The 20573-nt window shown below is 33.7% G+C and overlaps 1 protein-coding gene across 2 annotated transcripts in view; it reads right to left on the bottom strand.

Moving 5' to 3' along the window:
* The window catches only part of LOC149795344 (uncharacterized), a 188925-nt gene that overhangs the window by 155390 nt on the left and 12962 nt on the right, over positions 1 to 20573 (bottom strand). The window contains exons 3-5 of one of the 2 annotated variants that reach the window (XM_089965113.1): positions 20036 to 20107; positions 16559 to 16594; positions 5267 to 5466 (exon numbers count right to left, since the gene is read on the bottom strand). In XM_089965113.1, the coding sequence (XP_089821239.1) occupies positions 5267 to 5466; positions 16559 to 16594; positions 20036 to 20107 (308 nt within the window). Of the gene's footprint in view, positions 1 to 5266; positions 5467 to 16558; positions 16595 to 20035; positions 20108 to 20573 lie in introns of those variants that run through there. The other variant, XM_089965115.1, reaches the window with a different exon arrangement.

Raw genomic sequence — 20573 nt, 5'->3', positions numbered from 1 at the left:
CAAATGTGTCATTTCTTAACAATTTTAGTTTTGTAGATGATATGTTATTGATCATTGTTAAGTCATTCTATCACAGGTTTTAAGAAAATTATTAAGGATATGTGAACAATATGCATTTGAGAATGATATCTATAATACACAAATATCAGTGTGCATGGTCTTTCACTCAACTTCTTTCAAGTTACCATCTCCTCCCCCTGTACATCTTAACGGCAGTGCTCTTACGTATGTCAACAGTTATACGTATTTGGGTCACATTTTAAAATCCAATCAGTCAGATGATGAAGATATGATGAGACATTACAGATTTTTGTGTACTTAAACAACATGCTTCTACATAAATTTAGGAATTGTCCACTAACTATCAAAATTAGATCATTCAAATCTTAGTGCTGCACAACGTGTTGCACTCCTACGTGGACAAACTTTAGGAATATACGAAAAGAAAACTAGGCCTTCGTTATAATAATATTTGTCCTCATTTCTGTTTAGCATTCCTGTATGGAACAGTGCCACCATCTTGTAAATTGTAACATTCAGCTCTGAAGAAGTAATGAAAAATATGTGTTCTCTGACAAGAATATCTAACAGTAAGAATTATATAGTGAAATCACTGTGGAAATATGACATTTGTTTAAAGTTTTGTATTATGGGGATGGAGCAAATTACTCTTTAAATGTCTTACATAATTTCATACTTAACAATGTCGGACACAGTCCATTATTGTAGATGTGTCTCTATATTTGTACATAAGATATCTATGATCTTTCATGTTTAAAATACTTAACTTTTACATGAACTATGCAGTTTGAAATAAAGAATTCTTGTCTTATCTAAATTCACTGAGCTGCATTTGGATATAATGAGTTCATACAGCCCTTATTTTAAAAAGACAGACCTTTTCCAGACTTTTTCCAAATGGTATGCAACTTTTCCAGACTCATCTAGCATATGGATTTGAAGTCTGTTGTCACTATAAACAAGAACATGGTATTTACATGATCTAAAATAGTAGTGGGTGATAGCGAGGTCATGCATGTATCACCAAACACACTGAATCCATATGCAGCAGCCAATGCAATAATTTACATAAAACAGCAATCCATAATTCCATACTTTTTCAAACCTTTAGGGAAAAAAGTCTTTAATTTCCAAATATATTTCCATGTTTGGAAAAGGCAGTCTTTTTCCCATACTTTGTATGAACCCTGGATATAAACATCAGAACTTATTATAATTTGTGATGCTGTGCTGCAGTAACTATTAGAATAGGATTATCTTGGTCCTAGAATGCATCCAGTTTTCTGAAAATTGTGTAACCCAACTATCATTTTCCCCTAAGTGTTGTATTCCTTTTGAACAGTTCTCTTTTTCCTTGGCTGTATTTGGATTGTTTAGCCCCTGATGGCGTCTAAGGAATCCAAATACCTCCACAAGTTGACTTTGGGACATTCTGCAACATAGCTGCTAAATAATCGGTTTTGAAAAACACTAACTTGTGAACTGGACTTTGTGAATCAAAAGTACATGTAGTATGCGTTCAGACATTGCACAGATGCAGAAGTCAAAATTTTATTTACAAGCCTCTATCAAATGCAGCAGATTAAATGTGTATTTTTTTATATCTCACCTTTGCAAAAGCAAAAGCCAATCTTTTTTAACAAGCCAGAGAAGATATGTTTTTATTATATGAAAATCTAAATTGTTGAGTTTACTAACATCTCCATACATATATCTAATACTCTTATAATTCAAACATTACTTTATTGAAGAGAGGTTACATATAGGGATTTTAAGGGCTGATACTTCATGTTCAGAGGTATGGGTAGTATATGTACTAATATTAGTACCCTGACTTTGTGGATGTGAGGCTATGACTTCATAGCTAAGATATGATGATTTGAAAAGTCTTATATAATAGAGGCATTACATATGCAGAGGTATGGGTATTTGGAAAGTGAGATATCATTGAGACATTTAATATATTTAGTTATTACATAGGACTCACAGTAAGAATATCTATATCAGACAATATCTGTCTCTTCCTATATTCAAATTCAGACAAAACAAGTATTCCCGCACCCTCCCATTTGTTTGTACCAACTAGTGAATCATCTAAAAACTGAAGGCATCAAGGATATAAAAAAATGCACAACACTTAATCATTTCATTCACTGATTTATAAATTTTAATCTGATTGTCACCAGACTGTCCCAAACTTTGTCAACTTGAATCAAAAGAGAATTTCTTTAGCAACACGGTCACCATATTTGCTTGGGCCAGTCTGTTTTCAAGCGTCAGATGAATTTACCCAGCAGATATCAAGTATTTCACTGCTTTGATAATTTCAATAATTCTGTAAATTTTGAAGTGATATCACTTTGAACACATGTATAGAATAGTTCCTCCTATTTGTTTATTCAATTTATTATAACTAGACATGCAGACAACATATGTTTTACTGAAAAACATTATGCTAGAAACCAGAAATGGACAGCAAGCAGTTTTGTTTGCTTGCTTACATCAGGATCTTCTGTTTGCATTGAAATGCTGATATGTCAAATGTGTTAGTGCCCCCATGGCAACAATCAAGTAAAAACTTATAAAACAATGAATGAAATGACTACATTTTGTGCATTTTTTTATATGCTTGATGCTTTTTATTTTTAAAATGGGTAGGGGGATACAAACAGGAGGGTGTGCTAAATTACTTGCACATTGTTTGAGATAATTAAATTAGTCATGAAGATTTATCTCCCTTAGAAGTGTTGCCCCATCTCATGTGAGTAAAACAGGCCTCAAACATGACTGTTTATGTTGGCATGAGCCAGTATTTATAGTTTGCTGACAACTTTGGTTCTAATTAAAGAAATTCTTGTACATGTATTTGAATGAAACGCACATGTATCAATGCACATTTTGCATCATTTTCTTATTTAGTCATTAGGTTATCGGTATGTAGATATTACAATGGCCAAAAGTAACTAATTAGCATTCCATCGACAATAATTAATTAGAATTAACAGTACTGCTCTCAGATAAGGAGTTAACTTCTCATGTTATTTGTATGTTGGTCTGGAGCAATTAAGACACCTACAGCACAGTAACATGAATGCATCTCTCTCTCTCTTTTCATATACTATATATACACCACAGAATTTTGCTAATACGACTGGCTATGAAATTGATTCATGCAGTATATGTGTTTAAAATTAGATAACAGTACCATTTAGCTTACATGCTGTAAAGTAACTGCAAGTTTGTCATTAATGATCAATATTGTATGCAATCTTTTTACTTTAATACTCATAACCTTCTGCAACCTTTTGTAATATCCAATATTCTACATTCTTTGTGTGGTCAAAAAGGTTGCAGGTTTCCTAGCAACTGGAATCTTTGCTTATATCGGAACATCTAAGTCGTGACTTTTTATGCCTCCAATATAAACTGTTCACTGCTTTTGTTCTCCAGTTTTGCAGGCAGATTATTGATGGAACAACAATTAAAAGGTTCAGTAAATTTTTCATGAGAAAATTTCTATAATATAAAACCATAGATTATTTCAGGGTCTTTTTTCTGGATTAACTTGAACATTTCCACACAGATAACAGAAATAACATGGTCATTGGATGGATTATTATGATACAAAAAGTCATAAAAGCTTATATAGTATATGCTTCTAGATTAAAATCCTTCTTTCCAATGATGCAAAAAATGCATACAAGTCACAAACTGTCTTGACTTTCTATTTGGCAGTAGTTGACCAGTTATAACTAAAACTAAGAAAAACTTTAACCTGAGTACACATTTTGTTAAAATGTGTAACTACACAAATTTGTGTTACCGGTACCTGGAATTGCTGTCTGCTACAAACAATGTGTACTAACACAATTTTTAGTTTCTTTACATTGTAATCTGTCAGCAGCTATCAGCCACAGACCCTGGTCTGCCACCATATAATGTCATCTGATCAGGATCTACATTGCTTTTTCACTGATTAATCCTAACAAACTTTTTTGAACCAGATCTGCTGGCACATTATGCGATTCAAGATTTGCAGTTTGCTGTTGGATCTGGCTTATATAGTTAATACAACATTGACTGATAATAATGATTCGATAAGATAATATCAAGAAAAAATGGTAACAGGAGCTCAGGATTATCTAATTAGTCATGAAAAAATCAAAAAATATTAAAATACCTTTCAAGTGTTACATACACAAAATTATAACATAAAGAAACATGTATGTAAAGCACACTACAAACTACAACATTTGTCCATATTAACTTGATGTCATTATATTATATTATATTATATTATATTGAAAAACATTCTTAACTCTCCTTTCAAGTAAGTAGAAGGGCTGGTTCAGGTCAGGTGTTGGAGGAGAGTCAAAAATTTCAAAATGGCCCCTGACTTTCCTTGAAAGGGCACCAAAACGTAAGTCTGTGTTTATTTACTCAAAATATGCATAATATCTAATAAATGTGCATTAGAATTAAATGATGGTTAAATTTCAAGTGATAAGTGACTACATTTTGTGTGTATGGGTTTTATTTTTTTAAGCCTGAGACTGGCCCTGAGTAAACCTCCCATAACAGACAAAAGCTTAGGTGGGGTGGGAGGACTATGCAAAGATGGTTTTGTCAGTGTTCTTACTTACAGAGTGGTCTTATTTCTGTGTTCTGCTGGCTGTTATTCCAAAGGTAAGCATATGTCAATACAAAATGCATGCCTCCATCAATATAAATTTCTGTGTTTAAATAGATGCCACAATTCCAGTCAATTCTGTCAAAATGGTGAAAATTAATCTTGACCTAGATATTTTAATGTAAAGCCTCATACCTAATTTGTGATCTGACTAGGTGGGAAAGAACTGGATGGATGGAAAAGGCAACACTATAGTCCCCACAACAGATATGTAAAAGGCATACAAACTTACCCTGGAAAATCTCATTTGGGAGTAGTCTCATGTAGAAGGATAGTTTGAAGGAAATTTGACACTATTTACCCATGTGAGCTGTGCATATTATGTTACTGGCTATAGAACAAGAAGCATGGACCAAAACAACATTAAACAGAACAAGAAGCATGGACCAAAACAACATTTAATAAGACAGGAAGCATGGATGGAAAACACATCATACAGAAGAAGCATGAACATTAACCACATCAAACATGACAGAAATATGAGCCAAAACATAATTAAACAGGACAAGAAGCATGGAAGAAAACCACATTAAACATGATTTATGTTATGCATACTAGTTCTTTTTCATGAGAATGTTGATCATCCCACTGGAACTGGAGGTCTCTTTATCTTTAATATTCACCACTTTCCGTGTGTGCGTCTCCACCGTTACATTTTTATTGGCTATCATCTGTTTCTCATCTTTCTGGACTGTCTTCAAAGTCAATTTCTTTTTTGCAGAACCCCTCTTGTCATCTTTACTCAATGAGCTAGTCTGTTCCCACAAATGAAAAGATGCATCATATGACACAAGTCAGGACTAGTAAATAATGTTTGTAATAATAGTACACTTTTGTTTTTTAAATTGTGACTGTTTTAAATAAATTGATATTTTTCAATCAGTAAGCATATCATTAAACTGTATCTTATTAAAACTACTTCAATTGCAGATTACACATATAGGTACTTTCATTCTGTACTTTCAATTGAAATGGAAAGGAATGTATGAAAGAAACCTCAACTTGTCAGCTCTCATGCCAGGACAAACAAACTCCTGATTTTAGGGGTCCATTCATGCCTACCTCCCAATTTCATCATATCTCCTGATTTTGGCAGAGAACTTCCAATTATTACATTTTGTCTGTTGATTTTCATTTCTCCTAAAAATAATTTTACATAAATAGATATATGCAATCCACAGAAGCCATGTTCAATTTTTGTTGTGACAAATAATTATCATACTACAGTTGAATATTGGCTTCAATTCAATTTACAAATACCCCCCAAAATTGACTTTTCAACACCTCAAACCTGGGAAAAGTGGTTTCAGCATTTGGACTTTGTGAAAAAAAGGAAGAAATTCAAGTGAATACCTTTATTTACTCCATGGGAAGTGAGGATGATGACATTTTGTCTTTTGTTCAGCCTGACAGAAGAACATCAAAAGAAGTGGAAGCCCATGACAGATTCATGCAGAAGTACATAGTTTAAATAAGGCACTGGCCCAATGTTTGATATTTGTAACGTAATCTTTGAACAGTTAAAAATTGAGAGTTCATTAAGGAAATGCTTTGATCGTAGAAGTTATCCAAAAATAGAGAAGAGTGACAAGTGTCCACTAGTAGGGGACATAATGGTCAGCTCAACAGGCACATAAAATCAGACCTGTTCTCAGAGAAATACAACTTTGTTAGGTCATCAATTGGACATTACTACACATTCCATCGTAGTCCAAGAACAGACATCTGTCATGTGACTTGTAACACAGGTGCTGAATGACTATACTATTGAAGAAACTGAAAATCTACCACTATGATGAAAACAGATGGTTTAGTTCATACTTGAGTGAGAGAACACAACATATACATTGTTTATATAAATAATGTTCTATCTGAACCTGGAACAATTAGATATGGTCAGTACCACAAGGCTCAATTCTAGATCCATCATACTATTTATTTTATTTATTAATGACCTACCACTTTTACTAAGGGACTCAGTATCATCTACAGATCTCTATGCAGATGACACAAAATTGTCAGACATCCAAAACACAAAGCATGAACTCGAAATGTCTTTACAGAATGCCCTAAACAAACTGGACAATTGGTGCACATGCAATGAAATGGTGGTAAATACTGGTAAAACTAAAATATTACTTATCTCAACACTGCAAAAAAGGACAAATCTTGATAGTGATGAACAATGTCTGACATGAAAGGATAACAATTTGCAAACAGTCTGTCATGATAGACTTATTTGTGTTTTGGTAGATAATAACCTATCATGGACTGAACATATCAAACATAGTAAAAAAAGTCAATTCAGGTTTATGGTTTCTCAGCAGGATAAGACATTTTCTTCCTGAAAGGCACATAAAACTATTTTATAACAGTTACATACAACCCTATTTAGACTAATGTAATACAGTATAGGGTAATTCAAATGATAAAAACATAGCCAAGCTGGCACATCTTCAAAAAAGAGCATTAGGGCTAATATCAATCCAGAAAGAAAGCAAGGAAAATTTAGCTGGTAGGTTAAAAATATTACCTATTAAAGACCAATTAATCCATTTGAGAAAAGCCAAATTAATGTACTGGATATCCAATAATAGTGACCCTGAATATTTACAATCACTATTCCAGTATAAACTACCTGGCATATTACACCCCACCTGCAAATCCAATTTGTCTATCAAACAGTATAAAATTCCCAAACAATACAAAATTTCCAAACCAAATAAAGAATTATTTTAAAAAAGTTTCCAGTACTCTGGAACTTTGCTCTGGAATAGTATTCTAGCTGAGATTAGAAATGCCAAGTCTATTTCCTTCTTCCAAACCCAATATATCCAGTTGCTTCAGAGATGCAGCTAAAATAAATAAATTCCTTTGTATGAGGGCCTCAAGGTAGAGTAGTTCTTAGTTAATTGTGTTACTCTCTTTAAATAAAGTCATTATTATTATTATTATTATTATTACTATGCTCTGTTTCAAAATCTACTACATTAATTTTATTCAACATCCCTTTTCTTGAAAGAACTAGTTATCTCTACTTCATTAAATGATTAATACAAATACTTGGGATATGCTGGACATATAGCATGTAGTGAAAGTAAACTTTAAATCTTGGTTCTGAGTGAATCAATTATCAAATTATTAGTTCATTATTTCACTGTGTAAAATTAAATGACTAGGATCAACATGATAAGAGTTTCTAATTCACAAAGTCTTTCAGATATGCAGGCTCCATGATGTTTCTCTTGGGTCTGACTCTTGGTACAGTCATTGTTGTTATATTTGAATTTGCAAGGCACTACATCATCTTTAACATTCTCTGAAAGTAAACTTCTGGAACTGTTGACTCACTTGGTGTTGCAGTTGTTTGATATATTGCTATGTGTCAGTAGGTCAGTGTTCTCAGATTCAAGTGAAGGTGAAGTCTCCTGGATGTCTACTTTTATCGTTGTGGGTCGTATGTGCACACGATTCCATCTATATGCTTCTTCATCCTGACTTTCCACGATGTACAAGTGTTCACTCTGTCTTTCCTTGATTCTACCAAGCTTTATATTATTTTTCCCTCATTGTTTTCAAAGAATACTGACTCTCCAATACTCAATGGTGGTAAGGTTTAAGATCTCTGATCATTATAACCACTTTATCAAGCATTTTTGCTCTGATTGGTAGTTTATACTTGGTTTCTTATTCATATCACTTGTCGAGAGAATCATTGATCTGGTGTTTCTTCCTCAAAATATTCGAGCTGGACTGAGTCCAGTATCCTGATACACGGTGTTCTAAGTTCCAACAAGGCTTCATATTGATCTCTACCCTCAATGAGTGTCCTCTTCAACATGTTCTTGATGACTTTAACAGCAGATTCAGCCTTTCTGTTTGCTTGCTGATGATTTGGGGCTGACGTTCTGTGGTTAATGACCATTTTCTAATGAACTGTTTAAGCTTTGTGAACTCCTTTCCTGCAAACTGGGGTCCATTATCACATATAATCATGGTGGTTATTCCAAATCTTGAAAAGTTTTTCCTAAGTTCAGTCACAACTAGACTACCACTTCTCATACTTAAATAGTCCATTTCTATGAAATCTGAAAAATAGTCGATCACAACAAGATACTGTTGGTTTCAAACTGAGATCCACGGCCACCTTATTCCAAGGTATGTCTCCATCACTGTACTGAAAAAAGTGGCTCTCATTGGTTTCTAGGTTTGCATTCCCCACATGCTTTACAAGATTCAACCATTTTGTTTAATTTCTCCTGCCATTCCTGGCCAAAATATCTTTCTTCTAGCTTGCCTCATCATGCTATCATAGCCTAAATGAGTACTGTGACGACAATTTTTCATATGCCTTCTCAATGGTTTGGGAATTATAATTGCCTTTCTTTTGATAATTAATCCATCCTGAATGCTAAGAACATCAAGCATATCAAAATATGGTTATGCTGAGTATGGCACTTTGGCTCTAGCTTCAAGCCAGCCATCAATAATGGGTTCCATAAGTAACTGCAATATATTAGCATCTTCCAAAGTTGCTTTCTTGATTTCTTGCAGCCTTGCATCTGTGAAGTTGTTGAATATGATGTGCAGGATCCTTGGTCATTCAGTTCCTATGTCAGCAGTTTCTGGACAAGCTTGGTTTAAGGCATCATCGATAACAATGTATATTCCTTTCACAAATTGAAGTTTGATGTCATATCAAAACAGTTTCATCATGATATCTTGCAATCATTTTGAGGCTTTGCTCAAAGGCTATTTAGTATCATTGTCAGCTAATGGTGTGTGATCATTTTGTATTATGACCTTTCTACAATATGTGTATTGGTCAAATCATTCTAAACCATAAAGCATTTAAAGAGCTTCCTTTTCAATTTGCGTCCACTTTCTTTTGGACAGTTTTATTGCCCTCGATGAAAACTCAACTGGTTTACCATCTAGAAGATAGCACCCATCTACTTGTAGTACAACTTCTTTGTTCATGTCAAAATATGCCAGTACTGGTACTGGTACTTCAATCAGCCTTTTCTTAATTCCCTGGAAAACAGCCTCATATTCTTCAGACAACTTCAGAGTAAATCTTTACATGTGAGTTGAAGAATCAGTTCCAGTTCATCTGCAAGGTCTGGAAGAAATTTTGCCTTATGCTGCACCATGCCACATAGCCTCTTCATGTCAGAAACATTTGCTGGTGTGGACATTTTGTGTATTGCCTTGACCTTTCTATTGTCTGCTTTGACTCCTTCACTAGTGATTTTGTGACCACGAAAATTGATTTCAGTCAATCCTACTTCATTTTTGTCAACATTAACATGATATTCCATTTGCATTGTTTGTATAAGTTTTGCAATTTTCTCTTGTTTAGTTTCGCTTCTTGTTCAAAGCTTCCACATCCAGCAACAATTATATCATTCACAATTGTAAAAACACCATCCAAATCTCCAAGTGCTTCAGTGAGTTTTCTTTAACATATTTCACTCGAGACCTTTAGTCCAAATGGTAACCTTGCCCATCTGTAATGACCCAATGGTGTAATCAATTTTGTTAGCTCACTTGATAACAATAACAATTTTATCAACGATGTCTAATACATGCATACACATCCCTAATTGTTAACTTCTCAGTATAGTAACCTATCATCATCAATAGCAATCATACACATTTCCTACCCTACAAATTATAAAAGACACCTACAAATATACAAATACCTAACTATATGTGCACAAGTCCAACTATGACTAACTCATATAATTCACAATCTATATATTCATATCCTAATAAAGCAAGTACAAGTTCTAACACAATTCACTAATAAATTCAGTCATGCATTATGATGCAACATAGTAAATTACTCAATCCAACAATCTACATACGTTAATCTTGCATGTTAATAATTTGCTACATGATGCTATGTTATGATATGTTGATAATTCAGCTATACATTGGAAGATTACAGTTCAATAAATAAAATGTACATAACAATGTATCAATCTTACAACACCTAGTTATGACAGTGAGACAAATGCAGGCAAAGATATGTTACCTTAAGAAGTTTTTTCCGCAAATCCAAACTTAGAACTTCACTATAACCCCTTCCGGCCATTTAATCCCTTCCAGCCATTTAACGAGTGCACAGCTTTGGCTGCTCGGAATACAGTCTAATGTCTCCCAACTTCTCTACAATCCATTTCTCAGGCATGGCGACATTCTCACATGTACTCACGGGAAAATGGATGCAGTCCAAACAAACTGCTTACTGAGACTACACCTTGGATTTGAATCTCTCAGTTTTGATTGGATACAGCCAGGTCTCTTTGAAAACTAGTGCCCTGGGATGAATTAGCACTCACTTGTTTCTCTCAGGTTTCTGGTTCCCAAGAGCCTGAGATTGCTGCCAAACTGATTGTGACATCACTAACTATCTGGAAACCAAACAGGGGTCTCTACCTGGTGGCCCGGCCCAGAATTCCCTTTGAATTTAACCTCAAACGGGTCATTGAATAATGGTTAAACAAAAGACAGCTAGTTTCTTTGTGTCCAGAATTGGGTCTATAGTCATGATCTTACATAATATATATTGACATTATTACAGGTGCTTTTACTATGAATTAACTAAGAAGACATGTGTATACATGAACCATGAAGCATCAGCAAATTTTCCCCACAATGTTACACTGAGCTTGACCCTGTGTTGGTGGAAATTGAAAACCACTGACAACTTCATGCACAGATACAGACCTGGGGTATTAACAACCCTGATATACAGACAATGAAAATTGAGAACATGTTTACATGACTACCAGCATATACCAACAGCTATACTGATGTACAACTTATGGAGCTTAGTAACACTCATATGGTTTTGCCATTTGGAACCATAATTCTCACTCATAAGGTTTCATATTCAAGTACTGTAATAATGGGGGCTTGTTTTCTATTGTTCTAGGTTAATGTCTTTTACACCACATGACTTTCCTTTGGCATAAATGCCTTTGATAAAATTGTTTGATCGGTTCGTGCATGAGTTCACATGCATGTGCGTGTGATATGAGGACATAATCATGATAATAATAATAATAGGGGTGGGGAGAGTTCAAGGCTTAGACGTAGATCAGTAACAAAAATCTCAAGCTTCTAATATCACATTTGAGTGTCATCAGCATAGTATTACATTGACTAAGTAGGACTTGAACCATATTAAGGATGTATTGTGAATATACCAAATACATGCTGGAGATGGTGAAGTAATATGACATGGTCAAGTCAAGATGAGTGAAGACTGTAATGTTTCCACTATCCAAAGCAGAGAGAAAAGTCCTTAACTACTCTCAGAAGGGCAGTTTCAGTACTGTGGTGATATGTGGACTGTATATTGCAAAAAAGGCTACTTGAATCAGATGACTACAAGTTGGGTAGAACAACTTTTCTAAGATTGAAAGGATAGAAACAGGGCAGTAAGTTCTTTAAATCATTTATGGTCAAGCATTGGTTTCTTCAACAGAGGCTTTACAACTGCAGTTCTGAAAATTGATGGGAATACCCTTGATGAGAGAAAAGTATTTATAGAATCAGTTAGCGAAGGCAAATATATTGAATCTAAGCACTCAGGTAATAGTGATGTTGGAACTGGATTGAATTGAAATGAATAATGTGTGTACCACCTGTCCATAGAGACAAGTTCAAATATTGTAATACGAGGTTGCCAATGATATTCTGTATCAAAACTGAATTGAAATTGTGCTGTCAAGCTTATCTCTAATGAATTGTACTTTGCAAAAGAGGTCCAGAAGATCAACCGGAGAGAAGGTCATTGGACATGGTGTACATTTATTCCTTGACATTATGTTGTTTGTAATCTCAAAGAACTCTTTACAGCTGGAATTTTTAGTGTTCTTAGAACTGTACTAGTACACTGATTTTGCTGTATGATACTTTGAGACATTCTTCTTTAAGTAGCTTCAAAGATCTGCTCATGAATAGTAAGGCTCGTGGAAAGCCAAAAACCTCTCAGCCTTACGACGTTCTCTTTTAGCAGTCTGAAGCTGGTCCCTAACACTACACTATCGTGGAGAACACTTTTGAATTGATACTCTGCAGTTGGTTGCTGTGGCATATTTGTCAAACTATAAAATTTAACAAGCACTTATCAAGTTGAACTGCTGTAATATGTAACAAAGTTTTTAGGTTTGACTGAATGTCATGCATTATTTGAGTTCTATCAAACAGAGATATCTCTTAGTAGTAAACAGAGGTTTAAGGATGGATATCTTGAGATGGCATATGCTGCAGAGATGATCTGATGCAAGCTCATGAGACACCAATGAAGACTGTAGAATATTATCATCAGGTCTATGAAAATCTAGTCTAAAATGGCTGACTCATTGTTTGAGGTTGAAAATGTGGATAAACTATAGGAGCTGGTTTTATGTGTATGGGTTTCCAAGACAGCCATTGTGAAAGCTGAAACCTCCAGGAATAATCAGATTGCCACCAATCAAATTTCCATACTCAGAAGGTTAGGAAACTGCTCCAAAAACAATTATTTAGTCAGCTTGTTTTTTAGTATTCACACAATGAATTCCCATTTGTTTGTACCAACCTACCTATTTAAAAAACAAAAAGCATTAAAGATATAAAAAATGCACAAAACTTAGTCATTTAATTCATTAGTTTAAGCTATCTAACCTGACTGTTAAATGTCATGGGATCACTAATGCTGTCAACTCATTAGCGTTTCACTGAGCAAGTTCTCTTTGTAAGCAAGCAGACAGAGTGCTCACTGTCAATTTTTGGTTTCTAGAACAGCTATTTCAGTAAAAAATTGTATCCACAGCATCCAATATTAGCAATGCTTAATTGTAATATTTCTAAAACAAACTGTGCAAATAAAATGTAGAACCCCCCCCCTCTCTCTCTCTCTCTCTCTATATATATCCAAAGAGATGTCACTATAAAATTTATAGAATTATTGAGATTGTCAAAGATGGTGAACTACATCACATCTGTTGTTTTTTTTAACATAGACTTGCAACCATATTACTAAGAAACCCACAGTTAATACAAAATGCTAACAAGCTGACAGTGTTTGGGACCTCCTGGTCTCAGTCAGATTGATTAGAACTTACAAATCACTGATTGCAATGACTAGGTTTTGTGCATATTTTACATCCCTGATGCCTTTTGTTTTTTAAATCAGTAGTGAGGTATAAACAAATGGGAAGGTGTGTGAATACTATAGGAGGAGGGTGGTAGAGGCAGAAAATATGGAATGAGGTTTGACTGTGTAGCCAAAATTTAGAGTTGTAGTTTGGCTGATACATTGGATTATGGAGTTCTTATTGATGACAGCAATTTGACCTCCTTGGGGGTGGCATGGGAATATCTTGATGGGTAACCGGAGGGTGTTAGATCTGTGCACTTTGGCTCAGCGCTTGATCTTCTTTAGCCATGAATTTGTTAGGGAAAAAGAAGTTGATATCCTGACTGTTGATAAATATTTCTGTGCACCTTTCTGGTGGTCCTACTGATTGAGCGTTGATTAATGCATTGTGCAGCAGTTTCTTATACTTCAATGTTGATGATTAAAGAGAAATTTGAATTGGGTAAGTTATCCAAATTAATGGTTGATTTTTCAAACTGCAGTGAAGGAAAGGGCAAATTGTTCTTCATTTATACTCCAGCTGGCTTTGAACAATGCTTGTTTTTTCACTGCCATTTCCATTTAAGTAAAGATGAATATAGTCCCTGGTCATTAGGTCTAGAGCACAATGTAGTATGGAGTGTCAAGGATTAATTATTTAATATAATTAATGAGGGTCCATCATAGCATAAACAGGACTACTGGTGAGTATAATTGAATAATTGTTGGTGACCATTTTGAATTTTTCTACAGACTGTGGCAGATTAATTTCCATGAACTAAAAACAGGTTTCTTCATTTCACATGCATCTGCTCAGGAACTAAAGACCAACTTGTAAGGCTACTTATGGACAATAATGTTACCCTTTGATACATTAATAAAATGGGTGGTGGGTGTCTTGGGTTGAGGAACTTAATGATCTAAATTTTTTAAATACAGGAATGGTGTAGAACAATAGATATTTCACTCAGTGCTTGTCATCTGCAGGCACAATACTGAACTGCTTTTTCAATTGCACAAATTAAACCATGATTCTGAATATAATATTTTCCTGGAAGCTTGTTATCCTTATAAATGTTATTACTGACCTATTTTCCCTCAAGACCATATTGTTGGCTGCCAAGGTATAATTTGAACACAAACCAAAAACTCAAGCTTCAATTGCTGCATCAAGACCATATTATTGCCTGCCAATAAATATTTAATACACTCAAACTTCACTTGTTGATGCATTTTCTGTATCTTGAACTGACTGCAATCTTACCATATGCCCCCCCCCCCTTAATGTAATTCTTCGAGTTCTACAGAAAAATTGGAGAAGGGGGGGAAATATGCATGTAGCACTAATCATTATTACTGCAGCCATGGTTCCCCAAGCAACTGTCTTTTGTGTCAGATAAGTTGTGCATGCAGCACAGAACATCTGAGATTCGGTTTCTTACACAGAATCCCACTATAATGCAGCAATAAAAAAGTTGTGCTTAGAAGTGTTTTTGATTAATCACGAAGGCTATGGAAAACAGAATTAATGTACTCAGTTTTTAACATTTTATGCTTCACTTGGAGATGGTAAACACAATCACAATATCAAACATATCTCCGGCAATGGATATGCTTTTATAGCCAAAACCAGATCAATCCATTTTGCTCGCCTGTACATTTTGGTTTGGAATTCTTGCCTAGGCTTTTTCATATTGGATTAGGATAAAATGCAGTAGTACAGCCAAATACACTAGTAGCATAGTTTGAGTTTGATCAGGTGATTCCATTTATTATAACACCCATTGCTTTTTGAAGACCAGTGTATAAAAAGAGATCTAATGGATCCAAAAATGTAATCACTTTCACTGGCTGATAAGTTGAAATTTCCCTTATTCACATTCAGGGTTATGCTTCAGGCATTGCTTTCTGGGCAAAGAGGGAAAACCTTCATTTGTTAGATCATAGAAATTTTGATGTCAATAAGAACAGCATTACCTTAATTTAAACTTTGAGGTGATATTTTTAAGCAATCACATGCAGGAAATTCATATAGCAACTTATCCTATACCAGACAGACGACTTTGTACGCTGACTACTCTTGTAGATACATGTATATAGATAGGAAAAACAGTATTAGAAATAATGAAACCAAACTATTTCTAAGTTTCCAGGCCCCTTTTCAGGCAGTGAACAAGGACACTATTTCAAGATGGCTAAAATCCACCATGCAAACTGCTGACATTGATGCTGATATTTTGCTCTAATATTAGAATGGCATTCACTAGTGCTTCTTTTTCAGAGAAGGTACCTGTAGCTGCAACATTAAAAACAGCTGGTTAGAGCAGAGACTCTACTTCCTGAAATATTATCAGAAATGTATCATATCTGACTTGACATTCAGTGAATAAGCACCCACCCACTGCTACTAAATTCATTACATGCAATTAACATATTCAGTTGAATGTGTTTGCATAATAAATTCTTGTGATTTACCATGCACATTGAATTGAGTTTTTACATTACAATGCCTCTGTCATATGATATACTTTAAACATCTTGTGGGGGTGGGGGTCCTTAGGGTAAATGAACAATAACAATTAACATGTTTAAGTTAGATGATAATTTCATTTAACCTGTAGTACCCTTTGGATCATGCACTCAGCTACCCTCACTTTCTCTCATCTTGTTACCTGTACCTATTGTGCTAAGAACATAAGAGGTTAACTTACCTTACCTAAACATGTCAAAGATGGTAAACAAGTTTCCTGCAAATAATAGAGTTAGTTTTAGAAATGAATCAGAGGCACAGCCAAGGTAATATACCTTGTACCAAATGTATCAGATGTTTATTACTGGAACAATGAAATTTGCAGAACTAACTTAGCAGATCAGTGTTTTATGATGATTAATATTAAGATATAAAATTTCAGATTCATGTCTGCAGTTATTTTTCTTAAGTTAATCATATCATAATAACATTATTTTTCTAGGTTTTTTAATGTTGACCATTTGGACCATTTTTTTTCTCTCATTGGAATTAACATATTAATACATAATTTTACCAGAGTATAATCAGTGGTTATATAGTTCATCTCAATAAAATACCTCAATGAAGCAATCTCCAGTGGGCACTGTAAACATTAATTATCATGCAGATTAAAATGATCTTGACAACATGTTGACATCTTTTTCTAATTTGATTTCTTTTGGTGATTGTTTCTCATTACACTATAATTGTAATTTTTTTATTATTTTAGTAACTGCTATGTAGTCAGTATTGTGATGACATACCAGTAAACCATCAATACACCTACATGTATCTACCAAATTATCTACTATGACAAGAATAAAAGGTATAAAACAATAAAATTACAACTTTCTTCTCTAATATAACGATTTGATAAAACCAGAATTTAATGTCCTTTTGTATTATTATTTTTATTATTATTATTGTAATTAATCAAATCATTTTTCTTCACACCTGCCTTAAAATTAACCTATTACAATACACAATATGTAATTATTAATATGGTACGTTTAACTTGAATAAACATACATAGCATGTTCATATTTCCAACAGAACTAGTCAGGAAGAGTTTTCTGAGTAGATTAGAATGCATAAATCATAGAAAAATCTATGCAACAAGTTCACTGTGGTTGATACACACAATATAAATTAACCCTCTCTACACCCTTTTGTTGTCGGATCGATACTCAGTTTTTGTTAAGCTCCAGGAACACTCCTAATAGTATCTTCAAATGGCTGTGTGTATGTGATAAATAAGCTTTGATGAATAAAGATAAAACTTAAAGTTGGTTGTTATCATTATTTTCAGTGTGACAGTAATCTCTCATTATGATATTAATACTATAATTATTGGCATTATCCGTGATCTGCATTATGGCATTGATAATGTAATTATTGGTAGTGTCAGTGATCTGCATTATGACATTAACATTGCAATTATTGGCAGTGTCAGTGATCTGCATTATGACATTGACATTGTAATTATTGGCAGTGTCAGTGATCTGCATTATGACATTGACAATATAATTATTGGCACAGTGGCTGTAAACTGCATTATGCATTGACACTATATCATGTGTATTAGAACTGATGTCTGCAGTGTGGCAGTTTATAATTATGTCTAGCACTGGGGTATCATGCCACAGACATGTAGCATGACGTCCCACCCAGTCACATTATCCTGACACAAGGTCGACCAGACCTAACACTAACCTCATAATGGTGAATGCCAAGTGAAGCAGCTTTTAGTACCATTTTTATAAGTAAACTATATATAGGAATTTTTAACCAACAAAAGAGAAACATTCACACTTAAATTATGGTATATATTGTCGAGGCAACATAAAACAATACAAAAAAAATTTGAATAAATCTAAATTGTGTGAAAAACAACTGGCAATGACCATCTAAAAGTGATATTAAGAGCTATAATTTGGGTACGGGGTCTTTAGTTCAGTAGATTAATCATACTCAGTTAAGTTCCACTTGTTGAGTCTGAATTAAATGGCTAGAATCAATAATGCTACACATATTTCGTCAATGGTTTTACAGATATCTCAGCCTCTTTCACAAAATAATCTCCAAATGTATGAGAATTATACATGAAGAAAATGTACTCTGAATTGTGACACATGTAACACATTTTTCTTTACATTTTTTATTCTAGAATCATATCACTTTGACTAGTATCAGAAAGGAAAATCTGGAACTTTGTTAACAGAATCATCCATTTTGAGAGTTGCCTTTGAAAATTTAGCCATAGAATATTACATGGAATCAAAACTTGGAAAATTTCAAAAGCTGCCAAATATGCTAAAACTGGCAACATGAAAAAGACTATATTATATATATATATTGCACAATTTGGATGTGTTACTGATGATAAATGATAAAATTTATTTACTTAGCACAATTGAAAAATAAATAAATTTTATTTCACAAAAGTTATTTCAATTTCATTATGAAAGTTGGCTATATTCTGGAGTTTCTACAATGTAAAACAAATGTCACTGAAAACTTGTTTTGTGTAAATATTCAGTGGTACAGGATTTGGTAAATAAACACGTAACTATTGTTCATCATGATCGCTAAGAATCAATGTTAGATTCATATTGTGAATGGATTTTACATGGATTTGCTGTTTTGTGTAAAATAACCCATTTATGGATACTGAAATTTGAAGATATGCCTCTTGTTTCCTTGTCTAATAAGGTGGAATACCTTTCCTGGGGAGTTTAAATTAAATAAGTCTATAAAATTGGTATGCCACAAATAATAGTGAAATTATAGTAACTGATATTAACTTTATTGTTATGTCTCTATGGTCATAATCAAAGTAACAGAAAGAAGCAAAGTGAAAATTTAAGAGGAATTAACAGTATTGTGAATTAAGTCCTGAATAATCCTAAAAGTTCTAACACAAGTCCAAAAGTATTTCAAATGAATTCAAATACTGAATATGCTGATGTACCAATATACTTGAATAGGTTGATGTACTGACAGTCTTCATGCATCATAATGATATAATCTAGAATGTCTTTAAATGAAGTTATAATAATCCCCAAATAATGTTTTATTCCAAAATGTCAATGAGCACTTTGTAATTCCAATTAATAATTTAAATAAATGATTCCTTTCAAATTATATCTGAACACAGCTAAAACTGGTTTCACAGACTGAACTTCAAACAGGAATGAATAATTTTGTTTACCATAATCTTATGTAAAAAGCTAATACACAATAAAATGAACAGAATTTGGGTAATAAGTTCATTTCCAGAACATTATAAGCACAAATATCAGCAAACAACATATTTATAACTTACAAACATGACAAAAATTGAGTAGGACATAACTACTCTAACCTCAACAATGGACAATTTAAGGGTTATACAAATTTAAGGTTTCTAAATTTTTAATACATATGAGTTGCTTCAACTGCAAGCAACCTAGACCCTGATCTGCCATCATATAATGCACTACAAAAGCTGTTATGTGTTCCAGTGATTGCTACTAATAAGATGCATAGAATTAGTTCTGCTGGTGCATTATTCACCATCAGATCTGGGTCAATAAAATTTGCAACTGGATCATACTTATATGCAATATATATGGTAAATTTGTACAAATCTAATGACACTATATTAATTATTTATTGTGTAGTTAATACAGAAACTTACATCACCATCTTTTAGGTATATTGCTGTAATTACTCCTCTGCAAAACACAGTGCCAGTCTCCTCATCTTGTTGCTGAAACATCCCCAAAAAGTCTGTCAAAATTATTCACAAATAGTAAGATATCACTTTTTTATGTATCAATATGCTAAATTATTTGGTATAAATGAGTTGTAAACCTTTTTGTTCTATTCAAAGAAAGAAAACTACAAACTGAACAAGTTTTTAACCCTATACCCAGATGTATCAATACTTGATTAGTTTAAGTATTTGCAACCTTTCTTTTAAAAATAAAAAATGCAATATTCTTGTGAGTACTTTCTGTAGAAGAAATGGTACTGATATTCTAAGATTGATGGAGTGCATACAATTAAATGGGTATTCAATATTACAAAGTGGGTAAATATATTATCTGGGATGTCTTTCAGGGTATTGATTTTTGTGGGGTTTAATGCCTTATTTCAGCATGTGATAGGCCATTCAATGAGGACAGTATATATGGAAAGAGTGATGGAAAACTTAAAATATTGACCTGTGATCT

This window comes from Sinohyriopsis cumingii, chromosome 7 (assembly GCF_028554795.1).
Source record: "Sinohyriopsis cumingii isolate HCF-2022 chromosome 7, ASM2855479v2, whole genome shotgun sequence".
NCBI classification, from domain to species: domain Eukaryota; kingdom Metazoa; phylum Mollusca; class Bivalvia; order Unionida; family Unionidae; genus Sinohyriopsis; species Sinohyriopsis cumingii.
This window is presented reverse-complemented; position numbering and strand designations above follow the sequence as displayed.